This window comes from Anopheles coluzzii, chromosome X (assembly GCF_943734685.1).
Source record: "Anopheles coluzzii chromosome X, AcolN3, whole genome shotgun sequence".
Classification (NCBI taxonomy): Eukaryota; Metazoa; Arthropoda; class Insecta; order Diptera; family Culicidae; genus Anopheles; species Anopheles coluzzii.
Window position 1 is genome coordinate 6,993,347 of NC_064669.1, and position 20,024 is coordinate 7,013,370.

The 20,024-nt window shown below is 46.1% G+C and overlaps 2 protein-coding genes across 6 annotated transcripts in view; one reads left to right on the forward strand and one right to left on the reverse strand.

Moving 5' to 3' along the window:
* LOC120958800 (ras-interacting protein RIP3) overlaps positions 1-20,024 on the forward strand; it is a 230,308-nt gene that overhangs the window by 55,706 nt on the left and 154,578 nt on the right. The gene's annotated exons all lie outside the window — the stretch shown is intronic.
* LOC120954892 (uncharacterized) overlaps positions 1-20,024 on the reverse strand; it is an 85,379-nt gene that overhangs the window by 33,015 nt on the left and 32,340 nt on the right. For all 5 annotated transcript variants that reach the window (XM_040375251.2, XM_040375223.2, XM_040375216.2 and 2 more), the window contains 2 exons: positions 12,688-12,779; positions 2,120-2,245 (listed from right to left, as the gene is read on the reverse strand). In XM_040375251.2, coding sequence (XP_040231185.2) covers positions 2,120-2,245; positions 12,688-12,779 — 218 coding nt within the window. The remainder of the gene's footprint in view (positions 1-2,119; positions 2,246-12,687; positions 12,780-20,024) is intronic.

A 20,024-nucleotide genomic window follows, 5' to 3' on the forward strand; every position in this document is an offset into this window, starting at 1 on the left:
ACACGCTCTTTGGGTGGGTTCTGTGCTGCGAAGGTGGTGACAGATTGATGGTATAAAAGCACAAGCACACAAGGACAGTGCCAAGACTAGCTAGGGCAGGCTGGCAGGGAAGAAATCACGCTACGCAGCGCCCCAGATGGTTTTCATTCATCGCCTTTTGAGCGATGGTGCGTGGCCTGCGAACCCAGGCCACGAAAGGGAGGGAGAGGTGCTAAGACACGGGCGTCTGTTGGATCGATTTCGGTGCGCCCGTTCCGGAGAGCGGGGGCCAATCTAATCGAAGCCATAAAACCACTATCAGCGAATGTGTTTGGCAGCTCGCTATTATCAAAAGCGCAGGGAGAGTAAATAGAGTAGGCTGGGCGAAGACAAGCGGAGTTGAAGGGATAGATATGAGATATGGAAAATTGCCAACCGACCGCCAATGGCAGCAGCAGCAGCAGCAGATGGTTCAAGCAGCGAGGACGTGCAGATCGTATCGCGGGCAGCGCGAACAGAACTCCGAGCTGTTGATAGGTTGCCGCTCGGGAGCAAATTCAAGCGTAAGCGCCGTTAACAGCGCATAAACGCGGACATTAGAAGCATGTGCAGCCGTGAACATGGCGTGGAAACGGAGGAAATTAACGCTCACACACAGCAGCAAGATTATGGCCGTCTGCTGCCGCTTGCTTTTACTTCGCGTAAAGGTGTAACACGGACGGAGAGTGCATTTGGAGCTAGCCCGAGGATATTAGCGTCCAACTATAGCACCTACAGCTGGGCGACTTAGACTGTTTTTCGTGAAGTGGTTGCACAAAATGGAAAGCTGGAAACAAAATGGGCATGATTGGCTAATTTATTTACATCCTAAAGTCCAATAGCAAGTTCATAGATTGACTCTGCGAGAGAAGATGATATAGACAACTCAGTACCCTCTTTAATCAAGTTTGTAGCAGCTTACAGGTATAGCACGTTGGTCTTATAATTGATACGAACTCATTAAAGATTGATAGTTATTTCAAAAGATCTTCATTAAGGTCACTAAAAGCTCAAGAACTCGACGTAATTAGCAAGTCAGTAGCCAATCAAAGTGCTTTGTATAGCTTTCTCTGAAACCACTTACCATTCAGGTATACCTCGACAGACAATGAACTGCTCTCCGTAAGGACATTCAATTTCAGTAGCAAAACAAAATACAGTGAGGACACATCCAATTTTTGAGGACAACCCAAACCAAGAATCCAACCCAAACAAGATACATAGATGCTATCAGCGATTCAGTGATCTCATCACTGAAATCCTTTCCATAAAGGTGCTTCAGCAACCCTTAGTACGTACTGACGACACCTAAGTGATTGCTCGAGAGGACGCAATCTGCAGCGTCTGCTCCGGTTGCTTTCCCGACGACGGTTAGCCGACTGTTAATTACACCAGAGCATCACCAAGATGAGTACTGGCTATTGCTGCAATCAGCAGATGTAGATGAGTCTTGCAGCAGTGCGTTTCCTGAAGATGTAACGTTACATCCCGGAACAAAATCGTTCAATTCCAGCACTCTAGCGCCTTCAATTACTTGTCATTGGGACATCAGTGTAAACTCGCCGTGCGTTGCTGTGGTGATAATCGAAGCACGCACATTGGCTGGAGTCAATTTGGAGGTGTCCACAGGTAGCGGCATCATCCGTTCATTGCTTCCCTGAAGGCTTGCCAGCCAACTGTGACGAAGAACGAAGAACGGGCTGGGAGATGAAGTCGCCGAAGAGAGACACAAAGGCATCTCATTAGCGGATCCCAACCTCAGCAATCAGTAATCAAACGAACCGTGCCGTCAAAGGGGGAAACCGGCTCGTGTGCGACCAACCAGAAAGCCCCCCGCCAGGTAAGAGACTCCATAATCGATAAATTATTGCACGGCCGGATAAGAAACAGTCCCCGGGTCGGGGGGTTCAAGCGCGTTAACGGGGCACGGGAGTAGAACTCACAAACACTAACACACACACACACACACACACACGCACAAGCAAGTACACAAACGGGACGTAGTTAAACCATTACTACGGGGGAATCTGGACAGAAAGGCGAACGAGTAGTTGGGTCTGTGTGTGTGTGTGTCTGTGTATGTCTATGTGTGTGTACTTACATTTGACGGCTGCGAGCTTCGGCCCGAGCCTCGAACATCATTATCGAGAGTGGTCCGTCCGGGGGACGCAGCTCACGGGACGTGCGGATGTAGAGATAGCCCAGCAGAGTCATCGGTGCGCAGTACCTGGTTGGGAATCGCAGCGTAGAATAAGAGAAGAGAAGAGAGAAAGAGAAAGATGAAAAGGTTAATTGAACGAATGGGAAGCAAATAAGCAGAACGCAGACACAGGGCAACCCCATACAGTGCTACGATGAATCTTTGTGACACCTGGTCTGGGAGAGCTGCGTGTTTGGAAGCGAGCGGTGTAGATGACGCAGAACTCAACGCAGAAACAGTGTATGTACCACTGACAAGATGATTAGCAGAAATGGGAATATAATAGTGTGTCTGTTTACTCATCAGTTACAGTACAGCGCGGCGGAGGCGAAGTAGACTTCTCCGTATTACTCCCCCTGTTGCGGTGACGGGGTCATTCGCTCTTCTGTTTCCTGCGTCGGCCGCAGACCCGACTGCCTCCCAAAAAGTGTGACAAACTGAACCTGTCGTTGAGTAAATGATTATTAATTCATTTTTGATTAACCGCGCAGGGACGCTACCGGTGACGCGCGGTGACGTCACGCGCGCGCCTGTGTCCGACGCGTACAGACGAAAACTTCCAAAAAGCGTTCAACACACACACCTACACACAGAGCGTACAGTCAGCACATACATACAAGCCCTGAGCAAGAAGCTAGTTAGTCTGCTAGTACGTATCGTGCCATTTGCTCGCAAGTAACCGAGGTCCTTTGTCACCATCAGCAGCAACGTGCACCTCCCTACCTTGCCCTTCACCGTGGTGAGCGTTTAAACCACGATGGCTACGATAAAATGTAATATAATTGATGCTGACTGAGCGTTGCGTTTGTGATTTTTTGCTTGCCTCTCCCCCTGTTGCTTGGTGAGAAGATGTGGTACGCTTTGCGCACCATCCAACCATGGCAACGGGCAGCAGAGAAACTTCAGTGCATCTCAGCGCCATTTGCCTGAACAGCAAATAAAAAACAAAAAAAAAAAGCTTAAGAAGGACTTGCACAGTTGCTAATTAAATCTGGTCCTTCCTGCAGCTGCACCAACGTCCCGCTGTGCAACGTGACTGGTGTGCACGCGTCGCTTCTTGAGCAGCGGGAATCTTTGCCGTCGGTGGGCCTCCACCGCTCTCCACACTGCTCGGGCCAACAATTAGCAGCGGGCGGACATTTCAATTAGTGCGCAGTGTAGCTGTGAACTGTGAATGTGCCTGGTAAGATCTCCGCTTTCGCTTTCAATTATTTATTTTGTAGCTTTTTTTCCCTCTTGGGCTAGTTGCTCCTTCACCCGCATCCTTCTGGGGCGGGACACACACACACACACACACACACACTTGACTTGAGGAGGAATCGCAACTCATGGACGTATGGTACATAACCACGCTGCGCCAAGTGAGTGGCAAGTGGTGAGGGCACACCCGCATGTTGGCGGTCTTCATCCCCCATCAAGCACGTGGATTTACGGTCAAATCGCTGCCACTGCCGAGCCAACCACCGAATCAACACCGCACCGGATCAAACGGAGTGCCGCAAAGCGATGGAAATGGCGCCGGGAGGGGGGGGGGATGGTTGGCCCGGGGTTGTCAACTGGCGCGGTTCTGGGGTTTGCTGTTGTGCGATAAAAAAGTAAAACACACGCGATAGCGATGCACTGACACGCAAGTGGTTGTCATTGTTAGTGGTCCACGCTTTTGTTCCGCACGCTCCCTGGTGGGGAGGGGGGGTGGGAGGTTGTGCCGAAGCAGAACTTACAGACTCCAGCAGTTCAGTATGAGAGCAACAACCAACAACAACAACAAAAGCTGGAGAATAGTTTACTCGGATAGTTTGCAGTACCTCTCGGGAACTTGTGGCGTGATTTGATTTACGAGCCAGTGACCCCGTAGCACTCCAGAACGTACTGCAAGCGTTGGGAAAGGATTAAAGTGACCGGAGCACCCGGTTGGAGCATTCAGACATTCAGCCGTGATAGGAAATTGCTCCAGAATGCCAGACTCCAATGTGGGGGGGTTTTGCGGCAAACGGAGCGGTCGGTGCGCAGGCTCATAAATCTTTCCCACCATTCGCACCGGACGGCACGACACGATACTGTGTCAAAGCTACTTGAACGGTAGTGCAGCCGTGATATTGGCACCTGAATTGGTTGACTTTCCCGGTTGTGTCATCCTGCCTGCGGACTACCTCGGGAACCGCTGGAGTGTATCCTCTGACGAAACTGACCGCCATAAAGCTCCTACCCGTTGACAGTGAATCGTTGGGACGTTGGGATTGTCGTCTCCACGGCTGCCGGAATTGCCGACAATTTATCGCATTCCAACAACTCGGCTCCGGTACACTAGCCGCGGCACTGACCGGGAAGGCTCAAACCTCCTCCCCAGAGTCCCGTACCCGTACGCGGGGCGGGTTGGATGATAAATAAATCATACAAATTGCCAGCGCACGCTCCATGCGGTTGGATTTTACTACTCGTCAGCTAGTGCTGCGCCGGACCTTGCCTGCCGGTGGGGCTGGTGGTTTTGATGCAGTCCGAGCTTTCCGAGGCTCCCCAAAAACCCATTGCCGGGCAGGGCGGAAAGCGCACCAAAATCTTACCTACTTTTTGGCATGCTGGCAGCACGAGCTAAAGATGACGTTGGGTTGGGGGTGTGTGTGTTGGTGCGCCCTCAGCCCGACTCTCACTAGCCGGAAGCGTTCCGGCACTGCCCTCCCCTCCAGGGCAAGTAATCCATTGAGTTTTATCGTTATTTATTAATGGGAGATGTGGAACTTCCGGAATAAAAAGAAAAGGGAGAGGGAAGGTTGAAAGAGTACCTCGCAATAGTTTTTCCGAGATAGTTTTGCAGGAATTTGTAGGCCCCCGCTGCTTGAGAGTAGGAAATTATTATGGAAGTCATCCCAGTCCCGTCCTCCAAGCAGCTCCACTTAGCAGCACTCTGATATGGGGCGGCATCAGCCATCAAACATGGCCCCGGGAGGGGGTTAGCTAGCTGCTCAGAACTGCCCACAAGACCGGACAGCAAAAAAAAAAGGAAAGAAAAGGAAACCCCCAATGATCGGTTTTAACATGTCCCACCCGACACCGACGATGACCGACCGATGCTCTGCCCTTCAGATACACGCCCATCACGCTTGACCGCGTTCGCCGGCACATGGAAGAATGCCACACGGGGTCCGTTGGCCTTGCAAGTGAACGGTTCAACGGACCCCTCGACGAACTGCATCGGGCGGCACAGCACAAAATCGCTGCCTTATCGGAACGGAGAGCCTTCCGTCGAGCGACCGATGGCAATGGTTCCCACGGGACCGATTGTATGGCCACACAAGACTCTTCTTCGACCGCCAAGCCACCCGTCCGGTCACTGATCCCGCGTAGCACTTCGGTGCTGAAAGGTTTTTCGGTGGGTAGTTCGATTTTATCGATCGCACGGAGAACCACGCAGCGAGCAGCAACCGTCCTACAGCAGCAGGCACCAGCACCAGTGCTCTAGATTAACGAATTACTCGCACACACACACACACACATTTACACGCACATACCTCGATGTAGGAGAGAGCATAATGCAGAGCGTTTAAAAAATTCCGTACCAGTGCCCGGCCTGCAGTGATGAATAATTTATCACCGCAAAACCGTTGGCCGGAGCAAAGCGGATTAGTTAGACAAGCGCCGGGGTGGGATGGGTTTACCGAGATCGTGGATGTAGCAACATATTGACACTTGGTTTTAAGAAGGATCAGTTACGCTTTGTGGGGCGAGGAGCGCAATGACGGGCAAGTACAAACGTCCAACAACATGTGCGGAAGATTGCTAGATTCGCACAGTGGACATTAAGCGTTGGAATGTGTTCCGTTTCGTTTGAGCGGTCACATCTTTGTTTCAGGCTTTCGGTGGAACCTCATCATTAGCTTCTTTTCCATCTCTCTCACTCCCTCTCTCTCTCTCTCTCTCTCTCTCTCTCTCTCTCTCTCTCTCTCTCTTTCTTCTGTTTGCTTACACGCGCGCTTACATTAGCATCTACGCGCGGCTCCGCTCACGTCGCGGCCTCCGTCCTAATGAGGTCGATTGTAATAAATGGCAATTTATCTATATTTTATCAATTACCCGCCCGCACCTCGGCTGGACGGTCCCAGCGTGCGGGATCGCCCTGGGATGGTTCATTGATTTTTTCATCCACACACACACACACCGTGGTCGTTTTTCGCTCTCGCGCGCGCTAGACATAGAGTGAAAATAGCAAACAAGGGCCCTATCAGTCGGCCACTACGACGTGCAAACTGCCACCAGTCACGTCAAACGGCAACGGGTCGATTCTCCCGCACACAAGCGTGTACACGCGTCGACGACAATGGCCGCAAAACATGTCGTTAGATGGTTTGTGGGTGAGCAATGATACGGTGTGTGTCTACAGTGCTCATTTATATGTGGCAGATCGAGTTCCGGATGTTCGCGCTTCGGGCAGTGTTGTACCGTTTTATACGGTATTTAGTTTTTGGGTTTTTATCGTGGTTTTACTTGGGGATTTTTGTTTAAATGGTATTTTCAATGCATTTTCGACAGTTGTATTAAAAAATTAGTATTTCTGTAAAATTTATATTAAAACTTTTTTTCGGTTTTTTTTTTACAAAAACATGAAATACATTTTATTCTACTTCTTACGAGACTTCAGCAACTATATTTATCCAATGAAGATGTCGTGCAGTCAGATCTTGGTTTGTGAACGATTTGTTCAATCTTCTCAAAAACGACTAAGTGAATGTTCACATAAATTCAACATCTCCAATCATCAAGAGCAAATACTTTTTCATCAAATTGAAACGCAATTAAAAGCGTTTTACCCAGTACATTTGGTACATCCTCCTAATTAGATCTAATAGAAGGCAGGTAGGCTAGGATCTGTTTAAAAAATGGACTCGAACTAGTTTGTAAATAAGATGGCTGTAAAAAAAAGCAACTGACTACAGTGCATCAACTGGAAGCATAGCAAAACGCGTGACAGATTATCCACTAGTCGAGCTGGAAAATTGAGGTATTTGTCTTACAAATATCGTTCAAGCAATGACATATATTCTCCAAATGTTTGTATAGATGCTGATTCAAATTTTAAAATTAACAAATCCTAACGTTAAATTCTATATGCCAGTGCTGCAAAATGCCATGTGAATGACGGGATAATCATCACGGAAAACAATGAACATATCTGTGGTAGCTTGATGTTCTTTGCTGATACTCATTGACATGCCGAACGCAAAAGCTTGACTCCAATGCAGATGCTCTGACTGACAAGCTGAGCTTAATGGCGGTGCAAGCAGTATCATTTTTTTTTTCATATCACTGTTTCAGTCGCGAACACCTATGACTGAAACGAAGCTCCAATCAACTGTGATGATCAGAGGTGAGACTCACACAGTGGGTGGACCAATCACATGCTTGGTAATATGTTGTCTAACACCCAACTCTTGACTACTCACTTGGTCAAGAGATTTGTTTTCGGTGATAGTCACGCCATTCTTGGAATATACTTGGCGTGTGGTCCCAAGCCTCAAAATGAGCATGCTTTCTCGCTCTTTCTGATTTAACGGTCTGTCAGGTCAAACAGAGCGAGAAACCACACTAATTTTGTTTCTTGGAACCACTCGCACGCACCGCATATCTCCCGTGATGATCACCGACAGAAAAAGTCGCGACCAAGTGACTGACCAAGAGTTAGTTGCACAATATATCATCAAGCATATGATGGTCGCAACGAATGTTTGAGTCTCACCTCTGATCATCACAGTAGAGCTCGTGACGCTGACATGATTTTGTTTCAGTCGAAATTTGTCATGACTATTTCAGTGACTTTTTACAGAACTGATCACAGTTTAAAAAAAAAGTCATGACATTGTGACTGACCAAGCGCTAGTTGCTAAAATGTCACCAAGCAAGTATAGGACCCCCCCCCCCCCCTCTGTTTGAGCATCACCTCTGATTATCACAATTGAGTATGTGAAGCTGAAATGGAATTTATTTCAGTCAGATTTTTATTTGACATTGACAGTGACATTTTGCAGCACTGCTAAATGCATACTAAAGATACGGGCTTATATTGGTTTCCTTTAAAACGACCAAGCCGTATTGCAAATATAAAACAAGGATGCCTTTTGCAATACCTTTCCAGAAGTAGAACAACCTTTTCGATCTGCGGGCCACATTTGTAGCAAAATCGTTTTGGCGGGGCATATGAAAATGATTCTCGCCACGATTTAATGATGAACTTTCAACGGATGATTTAAACATATTAACATAGATGCTATCCAGGAATGGTTATGCAAGTGTGTACAGACACTAGCTGTTGCGCCATTGAAAACTCTAAATTTCAATGGTACAATTGAATACAGTTTTTACTTGGTTTACTCTCACCCTCTCCCGATGTTCGTTTGGATCTCTTTCTTGCACACCGGCAGCTGCAAACATTACTTCTCATCGTTTCATTGTTTTTGCACCCGACGAGGAAGTCAGGCTGATCAATCGAGCTTCGACAGGTCTTTCGTCTGTTGGGAGGAACACACTCCACCGCCTCCACCATCCCAATTTGGCGTGAAGGTGGCACCGAAAGCTTATTGGATGCCTCTGTCAGCGCGTCCGAAAGTCCATATAGCTGGGGAAATTCAGCACTTCAACCGTGCATGTGCGCGCCATTCGTTAGCCACCGGAAGCATTGTTGAAGTATGAATAAACAATCAACCACCTCGCACGACCGTGGGCAACGTTGCGTTGGTAACCCTGAGGAGCTTCGGGAAGGAATTGCCCCCGTACAGTGAGCTAAACAATATTTGCTGCATTTTGGGGGTACGACTCGCGACTTCGTCTACGTCATCTGTCACCTGAGGTGGATGGCGAAAGGGATAAGCGCGCACACACACACATACGAGGCATCTGATGACACTTTCGGTTACCTTCCGGGGCTGAGGCTTTTCGTTTCCTTTCGATAGTCGTCGCCCTATCTTCCTGGCCGAGCTCGAATCGCCCAGGGTACGTCTTACGTTCCCCCTCCTAACGAGCATTCTTATCGCTGCTCGTGCTGTGCCATGCTGTGCCCTTTTTGCTCCAGCTTTTCCGGACTCGGTTGATAAGGGGAGGGGGGGTGCCGGTCAAGCTGAGGACACTATGGGATATTCTGTTTTGCCCGAAATCAGGTTCCAGAAAAAAAAAATAAAATTATTCCACATCCGTCGGCCAAACTGGAGCAAACATTATGTTTGCTCGAAAAAAAAAATTGGAGATTTTTATGGAAATTATTCTTCGAAATTGATTTCTTTGTCAACGTCCGATCGGTTCGACGTCCGAAACAGTTCCTCGGAGGAGGAAGGGCTCCCAACTTCTTCGCAACGTATCTGAAGCGATTGAAAAAAAAACTGGAGCTGCCTCCAACTCTTGGAATCGTCGGCAAACGTTTATAAAAGTCTCATTGAAACGGAAGCAAACATACCCCGGACCAAATCCCATAGTACAATACGGTACGAAATTTTCACGTTTTCCTTCCCGGTACGGCTCCTTCCCTTCCTCCCCATGCGGGAGGTTATTTTCACATGATTGATATGTGTATACATGATCCTCCTGCCTCGTATCATCATCATCATCATCAACGTAATCATCTTGCCTATCAACTCTTCCGCCCTTCGTCCCACACATACGCACACGTGTGGTGACTATTTCCTGGAAGGGTTTCCGCAGACACAGGTATCACAGGCACAGCAGGGAGGATGGGGAACAATAACATTGCCGACGGGGCCTTGCGAAGGCCTTGTTGTTTGCATTCTGTTTGCCATTTCGTGGGCCTTTTGCCAAGTAGATTTCAGCTCCTACACCATGCCAAGGGACAACTATTAGATGGGAGTAGGAAAGAGAGAGAGAGAGAAAGAGGGGAAGAAAAAAAGCTTGGCCCCTGTGCTACCTGCGTGAAGGACACACTGTGTGGGAGAATGAACACCGGGGCGGCTGGCAGTGAAAAATAACATCAACCACGGTATCTCGCACCTTAAACACCAGCAGCTGGGCACTTGATGGACTGGCCATTAAAGCCTGGCCGAGGTGTTGCTGGGAGCTGCGCGGAAAGGGAATCATTATACCGGGCTCGCTTGTGCCCCCTCCCGCAAAACCCTAAACCTATTAAAGCTCTCCCTTTCCGTGTTGTCGTTTAGAGTTTAGAAGAAGAACCGAATAAAACCTTCCCACTAGCTCTAGCTGAAAAAAGGATTGCCATTAGCAAGATGAGAAAGGCGGGTCGGGAGTGTGGGGGAGTTTGCTAGAATCGGAACGCTCGCAACCGGACCGTGGGGCAGATGAGATGAGCGGGGTAGGAAGATGAAAAAAGTGGATTTTTTGTTGTTGTTATTTGGTTTGTGCTTTTCCTCTTTTTTTCTCTCTCGGCTCACCCTTTCAGCGGCGTGCTCACGTTTTCATCAATCAATTCAATTAGAAATCCATCAATCTAATCGAGTTGCTGCGCGCTAACGGGTATTCGTGGTAAACTGTGAAACGATAGCAAATTAATAGTGTCCGTGCTGGGAGCAAAGCGTGGCGTGGGTAGGACGGAAACAGCAAACAAAAAAAAACGTACAGAATTCACTACTGTATTAATACCAATATGATTGGATGTTGGTGTGTACGCAAACAAAAAAAAAAACGTTTGTCGCCTCCAGCCTCTTTGATCGGGTTAGGGTGGGAAGTAATCTAATAATTCATCACAAGCTCATCCCTATTATTGGATTCAGCATACTAATTGATCTCTAGTGGCTGGAAGAATCATGTTACAGGCGGGTTAAATAAAAGGGACAGAGCAAGAGCACAAGCGGCGGGGCTAATTGCAGTAATGTAGGTAACATTTTTAAAAAGCACTCTATCAGCGCTCTAAAAATACTTGTCCAATGATTGAGTGAAACATACCTACTTATTACTGAGTATTACCTAAAACCGAATGAGTAAACTGCGTAAAAGACAACCGTGTGGTACAAATTCAAGCTCTTTGCCTAAATAAGACACTTTTGCGCTACATAGTGCATACCTTTAGGCGGAAAATCAGGCGTGCGTGCATTAATTTGCAAACTTTGCTATGAATCAGGCTAGTTGAAATGAATAAAAGGGTTTAGTTTTCAAAGAGTTCACTTTCCTTGGTGCCTAACAATTAACGTTTGCAAGAAGTTACCGGCAAGCTATCGATTATGAGGACATAAGGACAAATCAGATCAAATCAAAATAATGAGACCTGCTCGAATGAGCTATTCAAACAACAGGTGATCTTTTTCATCTTCTTTTTTGGCTCAACAACCGTTGTCTGTCAAGGTCTGCCTATACACCACAGTGACTTGCAGGGTTTTCCGATAGAACTCAACACCGCGGGACACTTTGACGAATCTGCGGGATTTGAAAACGTTGACGATACCGGGATCTGCGGATTAGTATCGCAAGACTGCGGCACACTTTTTCGGGTACAGTATCGCACCCCAGGGACATATTACTTGACAGACTAATTTTTTATTTATTTTTATTTTAAGTTCCCACTATTTGAGGCTTGAACGTGTTTGTAAGCGAATTAATTGTTGATGTACACTGTAAAAACATAACATTTAATTTAATTTAATTTAATTTTAATTTCATTTCATTTTTGGGTATCAAGTTATATCAAGCGATAGTGTGCCCGAAAAAGTGTGCCTCAGTCCTGCGATACAAATCCGCAGATTCCGATATCGTCAACGTTTTCAAGTGTCGTACCGCAATCTTGCAATTGACTCCCGCAGATTCATCAAAGTGTCCCGCGGTCTTGAGCTCTATCGGAAAACCCTGCAAGTCACTGTGGTGTATTTCCCCCCCATAGCAGAATAGTCACAGTCCTACGTATGGTGGCACGGTCCATTTGGAGCTTGAACCCATAACGGGCATGCTGTTAAGTCGTACGAGTTGACGACTGTACTACGGGACCGACTTCAAACAGGTGATCAAATGAGCAAAACTGAAAAGCAGCTTGTGCGCCTAAAGATAGGCAATATGACGGCTTTTTCATAGTTTTTGTTGCCAGCTATGGTAAATAAAGAATATTATTGAGTATGAAAGCTGGAGAAAATAAAAATTGGAAAAATTGTTTTAAAAAATTGCTGCATTGCTTTTATAAAACATTTAATCTCACACAAGGAAAATAGTTTAAAAAAGGCGTTTTTCTGCGAACTAAACACGGATTCAGTGAATTGGTAAGAAATCAAGCCTAACTAGATCGAAAATTGTTCTCTGCACTCGCGCTGCATACTTTCAGGCGCAACACTGCATACGATGGAGAAAAAAAACCTCACCCCTGTAAATGGGCCAAACCGAGCGAAGATTTATCTTTCCCGCCTCGTTTCAAAAAAGCGAGCGAAACATTTGACAGCTCGTAGATATTTTTAGATTTTTTATATATGGCACTCTCTTCTCTTTCTTTTTTTCTTTTGCTCCAGCAAACCACATAATTTCATCGTGCAGCGCATACTTACATGATCACGAACAGGCCCCGCATGTACTCCTGCATGTCGTCCACCAGGTTGACCGCACAGATGCCCACGCCGGCAAAGCCCGGCAGATATTTCTAGGTAGGTGGAAATGGAGAATGAAATGTTATTAATAGAGTGATTTGAAAGTTCTTTTCTTGTGTGTGTGTGTGTGTTTTTTTTTTCGTCCCTTGTTCGAAGCTACATCCGGACGTGTAGAAAATCATGAACAGGATATTCGTGGGAAGGAGCTTTTTTTCGTTGCTCTTTTGTCACTTTTCATTCTCTGAAATGCAGCCAACAAAAAAAAACAGCTCCTTTTAGTTCGTTGCACACGAGCTACAGTAGCTACAGTGCAGCAACGCAACAAAAAAAAAACAAAGCTCACCAGCCCACAGGGCACACGCTCGGCTCAAGCCGCGAGCTCGTAAAATTAAACATGCCCCATAAATTCCGGCGGTAAGGCAGCAGTGCGCAGACAATCATCGCTCCCGGGTGCCGCGGCAGCGGCCAGCACCGAAAGGATGCAATGCAGGGCCGGCCTGCCAGGTGTGCGGAACCAGAGCGCGCGCACACGACACGTGGTTCAGCTCGTAAATTTTATCATTTTGTACCAGCCCATTGTTCCCGGGCCTAGTGGGGTGCGATAAAACGAAACAGAAACGTACAAACGCGGAAAGATCCGGAGGCTAAAATCACGGTTGAAAACTCAACCTGAGTATTGGTGTGTGTGTGTGTGTCTCCGGGCCGATAGTCTTGCCGATCGCCGAACGTGCCCTTGCTGTATCGGATTATGACGGTGGGGAGTGGAGAGCAGAAGCGTCCGCTCCACGACGAGGTCAGCTGTTGCGAAAGTGATGCTAAGATCATAATCTCCCGAATAAAAGACACCATCTCCGCTCGGTACCGCAGCAGCCGGAGTGAGGTAGATTAATTTTGTTATTACATTCTTTTATTTCGCTGTGTCTTCTAACAGGCGTGTACGGAAAAAAAACATAAACCGACACAAAACAAAAGAAGCTTACTTCCTCGAACGAAGATCCATTTTCATGCTCATATTTCACCGGCACCGACATGTAGAGGGAAAATGTTTTGTAACAGCGGCTCAAGCGTAGGCCGAAAATCGAAGTTTAAATTCCGAGAACGTCGTCCCATTGTTCAACCTTCCTCTAGATATTAGGTGACTTTGAGTGTGTGTGTGTGTGTGTAGTGGACAAAAGGTTTGCTCACGTTTCAACTCAAGTCGATTGTCGAAGGCATCGTTTTCGATGCTTTAATATCTTGATAACAAATCTTCTCTTACTGCTAAATCTATGCACTACAAACCTAACAAACTAACTCAGGATGTAAGCACACTTTCTCGAGACTTTGCAACAATAAGTCAACAATTGTCACATTATCTAAGAACATCGGCACGCTTTCTCAAATCTTTGAACGAAGTTGTCAGAGCTTTTCGCTACAGAAAAGTAGATCCACAACGAGTCAGCGAGTAATGATTTAGTAGCTACCCTCACTTTAATTCAATCTGTTCACTCATTACACTTGTTCTAATTTGTATAAAGAGTGGAATGATTGGCTTGAAGAGTGTTAGTGTAATGGTATAAGGGCATATGCGCATTCTGAAGAGATGGAAAATGTCCGCACGATACTAAAAAACATCGAAGATATTTGTAGTTCACTGTTTCTTTGTCATTATTATTGGTCCATTTGGATGAAAAAGAGGGTCGATTGTTTTAGCGTTTGAATGCAGAAAACACGTTTATAAGGGGTACTCGTAATGTTCGCTTGCTTCCGAATGCCAGAATGCTTTGCCCCGTAACTGATAATGTGGGCACTCTTTCTCGCGTCTCGAGACGACTAGCGTTAGCTCAAGCGTTTCGAGCGTGTTCAAGTTACGACCGTTACATCACAAAGGTTCGAGAAAGTGTGCCAACAGTTGCCAACTTTTTTTCACTTTATCTGCAAATGGTGGCACCATTTGTCGAGAGGAATGCAGCAAAAGCGTCTCACCCAATACAAAACTATAAAAATGAACCATTAGGCCGTAATGTCTGAGAAAACGATTGATCTCCATTTTTAATTTTTCACTAGTTAAGTCTCAGCGTTACACAAGCGTTATTTACTGGCGAATGTAACACTGCACGGACATCCGTTCGATTGTGATCCGTTCGTGGGGAGGGCAGCTGGACCATTGAAGACATTGGTGAGACATTTAAATTCATTAATTGTTTGCTTTGCCGCCGTCTCACATTCCGGCCCGAAAAGGTCACGCAGCGGTACACCTCCCACCGGTTTACCCTTTTGCTGCCCACTTGCATCGGTGCGGTTTGTTTTGTTTTTTTTTTTTGTTTTTTCCAGCGTACGATTTTCCACCCTACTTTTCAGTAATACATTACAGCCCGAAAAAGGGCAGCACAGTGCGGAGCGCGAACCGACGAGCCAGCACGATCGCAGCTGCCCGAAAACCCCTGGCAGAACAGCATCGCCGGAAAATCGCTGCCAGCGTGGGCGGCGGTACCACCCATAAAAGAGATACGAAAGGATTGATGGCAAGGGTGGGGAGGGGTAGAGCGTTTCAGCTTTGGAGCGTACCCGGAGCGGGGTCTTTGATTTTCTAATGCAGCAATACAGCAACGGTGCCGCGAAACCCGCCCCAGGTGGTGCTTGTTTGTTGTGTTTTTGTGCGTGTGCGTGTGTGTGTGCAGGATTCGTCCTCGTCTGTGTGTGGAGAATCGCATTACACCAACCAAAAAAAAAAAAACGCGGACCCAAAGGCGAAGGAAAGAAGTAAAAACAAAACAAAAACTTAGACTCTCCTCCGCACAGAAACCGATCAAGATGCTCACATGTGCCCAGCGGAGCGACGCACCGAATGTGGGATTGGATCGGAGTTTTTGGACAATCCACCCGTTCCTCCCCCTTCCCAGCAGGCACACAGGGCTCGGAGGGAAGGTTATAAATTTTCATTTTGCTTTTGTGTGCCAAAGAAAAAAAAACACAAACCCCTCCCGCAGGGCACCGGCAGCTCATTGATTTTCAAATTCAAATCCAACCCCGTTTGGCAGCCGGACGAACCGGCGAAAGGATTTGTGAAATGTTTATTGCAATTCGCCCCCCCTACAGAAGACGCTTGTTGCTTGTTTCGGAACTATTTGTACAACTATTGGGCACATCAAACAGCTTCAAGGCAGGAGGAGGAGGAGCGAACGCAAGTTGGCGTTTACTTTGCAGCAAATTCTGCAAACCACAGCGGCCATGGAAACGATTGGCTGTGGCTCGGTGTGCCGCTGCTTTTGCACCGTGTTTGGAAACATTTGGGGAAAGAATATTGCCAAAAATTCGCAACAAGGAATTGTTGTGCGGGTGAAGAGTACCGAATTGTGCTGCAAATGGTTACGCCGCTACAGCTCGTACGCCGTAGGGGATGTCTGGGTTTGGTTCGACACTGCGGGTAAGATCGACAACTTGCCGTTTTAGTATGTATAGATCTTTTTGAAGGAAAAAAATAGTACATTTTATTTAAATTAACTGTTTCCAGTATTTGAGTCACATTTCATTGATCAGAAACCTGTAAATTGTCAAAAAAAAAAAACAAAATAAACAAAAGGTGGTTCTGATTGACAGCCGATGTAAATTTTTACTTTTGAGACTTAGGGAATTGTGGCATTAATTCAACAAAATTATAGTTTCCGTGTTAATAGTGTTGTTTTATAAACACTATTGACTGGTTCTATATTAAAGTGCATAATTTTTACATTAAACTATTTCATATAAAATGTCACATGCTGAGCAAACACTCACAGTAAACACAGTAAAAATACCTTAGAAGCTGTACAAACAAATCAAGGAGCTTATAATTATGGAATTTAGCTATCATTCTCTCATAGAACGTTTGCCAAATTCGGACTCAAAACATGTACTTAATACAGTGCAACCTCTCATAACGAGTACCCCTTTATAACGATTTTTTCGCATAACGAGCAAATTCACGAATACCCCTTTTAACGAGTAAAGTCTCGCATTACGAGCAATTTCATGTTTGCTTCCAATAAGAAATCGTGATCATTTCGAATGTTTCACGATTTCTTATTCTATATTTCTTATTTCTATATTTCTCGTAGTACAGTCGTCAACTCGTACGACTTAACAACATGCCCATCATGGGTTCAAGCCCCAAAATGACCGTGCCGCCATACGTAGGATTGACTATCCTGCTCTGGGGGGAAATCAAATAGTCACTGAAAGCCAAACCCACAAGAGGTAAAGGCAGGCCTTGACCGACAACGGTTGTTGAGCCAAAGAAGAAGAAGAAGAAATACCAAGCTATTTTCAACAGCGTAAGGGAGGTGACAAATTATTACTCACTGTCAGTCTAAAACTCACCAAGTCACTAAACAATCGAAAAAAGTCTCCCGTAGGTGCGTCCTCTCTACGTCCAGATAACTCGTTTCAGAACAGATAATGGAGCTGAGAGTTTTGCTGCACTTATCGACAGGTGAAGTAAGTGAGATAGTGTCCTCAGCTTAATTGCTCCATTTCCTTCCTTGTTATTTGAAAATATTGATTATTTGACAATATTTGGAGGCTCTCCTCGGCTTCGGCCTTAGAAGTGGGCAGGATTTTAGTGTGTAGTGTACCTCCCTAAGAAGCGTGTGCTGCACAAGTGTGAGGTGTATAGAGAGGTGTGTTTTTGCATGCATTCTTGATCTACTTGCACATGAAGGCGAGCATTTTGATACCAAAAATGGTTCGATGGATTACTGTTGCCACTTGGAAGTGTTCCGTATGGTTGTGATGCATATAATCCCTATATACCTGCACTTTCATTGACCTGGAACCAATTACTTCACTTATCGTACGAATTGCAGGAACAAAGCCTCCCGCATAAAGAGTTTTTCGCATTGCGTGTGAGTCATTGGAACGGATTAAACTCGTTATGAGGGGTTTCAGGGGTTTAAAATTAATATTGTTATGGCTTTGACCGTATTTTAGGCTTACTTTAGGCCGGTTTAGGCTCAACTGAAGAAGAAAAATAGCCGATGGTATGGAATCATATGTGTTCGACTATTGGCTTTCGAGTTGAAAGCGTAAAAAGAACACCCTTCGATGAAATTTTCTTTTCTTTAATTTTAAAATTTAAATTTTCTTGATGAATTTTAACCATTCATTCGGTAAACCAATTTTGTGTCAAATTTTTCTTAAAATTGGTACGAAATACTTTGTCGAACTTCAATGAAAAACAATCGGCCATAAGAGATTGCAAGACATATATCTTGGTAAATAAATAAATAACTAAATAAAATGTTAGCGAAATCAATCCAGGAACCGCAGTTTCTCGTAAGATGGTACATAATGAATAAAAAAAGCTACTTTTACGATGACTACTAGTAAGTTTAGATCGGCAAAAGTATTGCAATCAGGAGAAAACGTTAAGGTGTCGAAACTACCCCCAGTTCCCCTACGCCGGAGCAAACAGCCAATATGACACATTGCCCAAGTTTATTCAAGCAATGCGGCTTCGTGTGATGTGTGCTCCCGGGCCTGTGACGGTTTGGGTGTGTCGCGTACATTAAGGCTTCCCATTTCCATACCGGCAAAGCTTTCCTCCCAAAAGCAATCACATGCGCTCGGTTAAGCGTAGCGCAATCAAAACGTCATATATTAATTTGTCACGCGTGCATAACGCAATGGAATGCTTGCCAAAGTAATATACAAACAAAAAAAGCCTTTGATGCACTTCCAGTTTCTCGTGTAGCTTCATTTGGGCTACGGACGATTGTTGCTACTTAATATACGTACAAACGCTCGCTGCGCACTGACAGAGGAGTCGGTTTTATTCGGTAAAGACTTTACACTCGCTGCCCTTTGCGCCGTGGCGCACCCCACACATAGCCAAACGCTCGAAGTATTGTTTCGCCCAAAAACGGATCTGCCAGCAGCTCGTCCACACACACACACACACACACTGCATGCAGCAGCCTGGAGGAGCCTCATGGAAAACCTTTACAAACCACAACGACGGCCGATCAGTAATTCACCGAACCGCAACGTAGCGTGTGCGGCGATGCGTACCGATGTTGCCGGAAGGCTGGTCCCAAGCTGTTCTCCGGCGCAGGTGGGGATGGGGATGGGAATTATAACTTACAAACGCGTGTGGGCGTGTGCTTGTGGGATTGTTGTTGGGTCCTCTTCTGTCTCGGGTGTAAGAACACCAAAAAAAAAGAGTTTCGCAAAACATCGCCACGGTACCAAAAGGGATGTTGTTTTCCTATGAGTGTGTGTATTTTTTTTTTTGTCTTTTTGCGTAGCTTTGAAGATTTAAAACCCACGCTGAGGAGCGACCATGAATTTGCCGACACACTGAAGGAGAGAGAGAGAGAGAGAGAGAGTGAAAGAAAAAGTAGACAAAAATACAACAACTAACCGATTGTGTTTGCAATCGGCAGGCCGTTGCCCGGCCACGCGTGGCTGGATGCTTTTGTGCTGTGTCACTTTTCCCTACCCACTCCCTTCCCCTTCCTGCAGTAAAAGGTTCCTCAGAGGCTGGGTCCGGCATTAGGGCGCATTTTGGAAACGATTTTCGTAATGCGACTCAGCCGCTTTGAATTTTGACAGCTTTTGCGCTGGATTAGGCAGCTCAATGTAGCTAAAGGTTCGTTTTTTTTTTGGTACCGATCTTGGAAAAAAAATATACAACACACACAACGCGGCTTACATCATAAAGCGAACAAGCGGTTGTTGGTGTGTGCTTAATTTCCACTACCAGCCGGACCAACGGGTCGAACCGGGTTGCGAAATGATGGCCGCTCTTGAAGGGCTCACCTGCAAAGTGTGTCCTGTCGTAGGGGATAAAAGCTCCCAACACCTCCACCTTTTTGGGCACCGGCTTAGTGGATGGCTTTAGCCACACGACACACACACACACGGACTGGTTGGATGGATTAATCTTCTCGCATAGGTAGAGGAAGTAGCACATAGAAAGAGATGAAAGCGGAGAGATGGACGACTGGTCGAAGTGATTTATGGCATGGCGCGCAGAAACGCACGTTACACACACACACACACACACACACACACGCACGCACACGACTGTGTATGGCTCACTTGCCGTACAGAGCTATCAATCGGACGATGCGTTGAGCCGGTTGAGCGGAAAATTCATTTCGGACACGAGACTACAACAGAAAACACCCACCCTCCGAATCGAAAAAGCGGTGATATAGCGGTGTACACCAGCGAAAAACCAGAAAAATGTAAGTAAAATTGAAAAAACACAAGCACAAAAAAAGTAACAAAAAGTCGATGGAACTAAAAAAAAAAAAAATTGCCTGATAATGGAACGC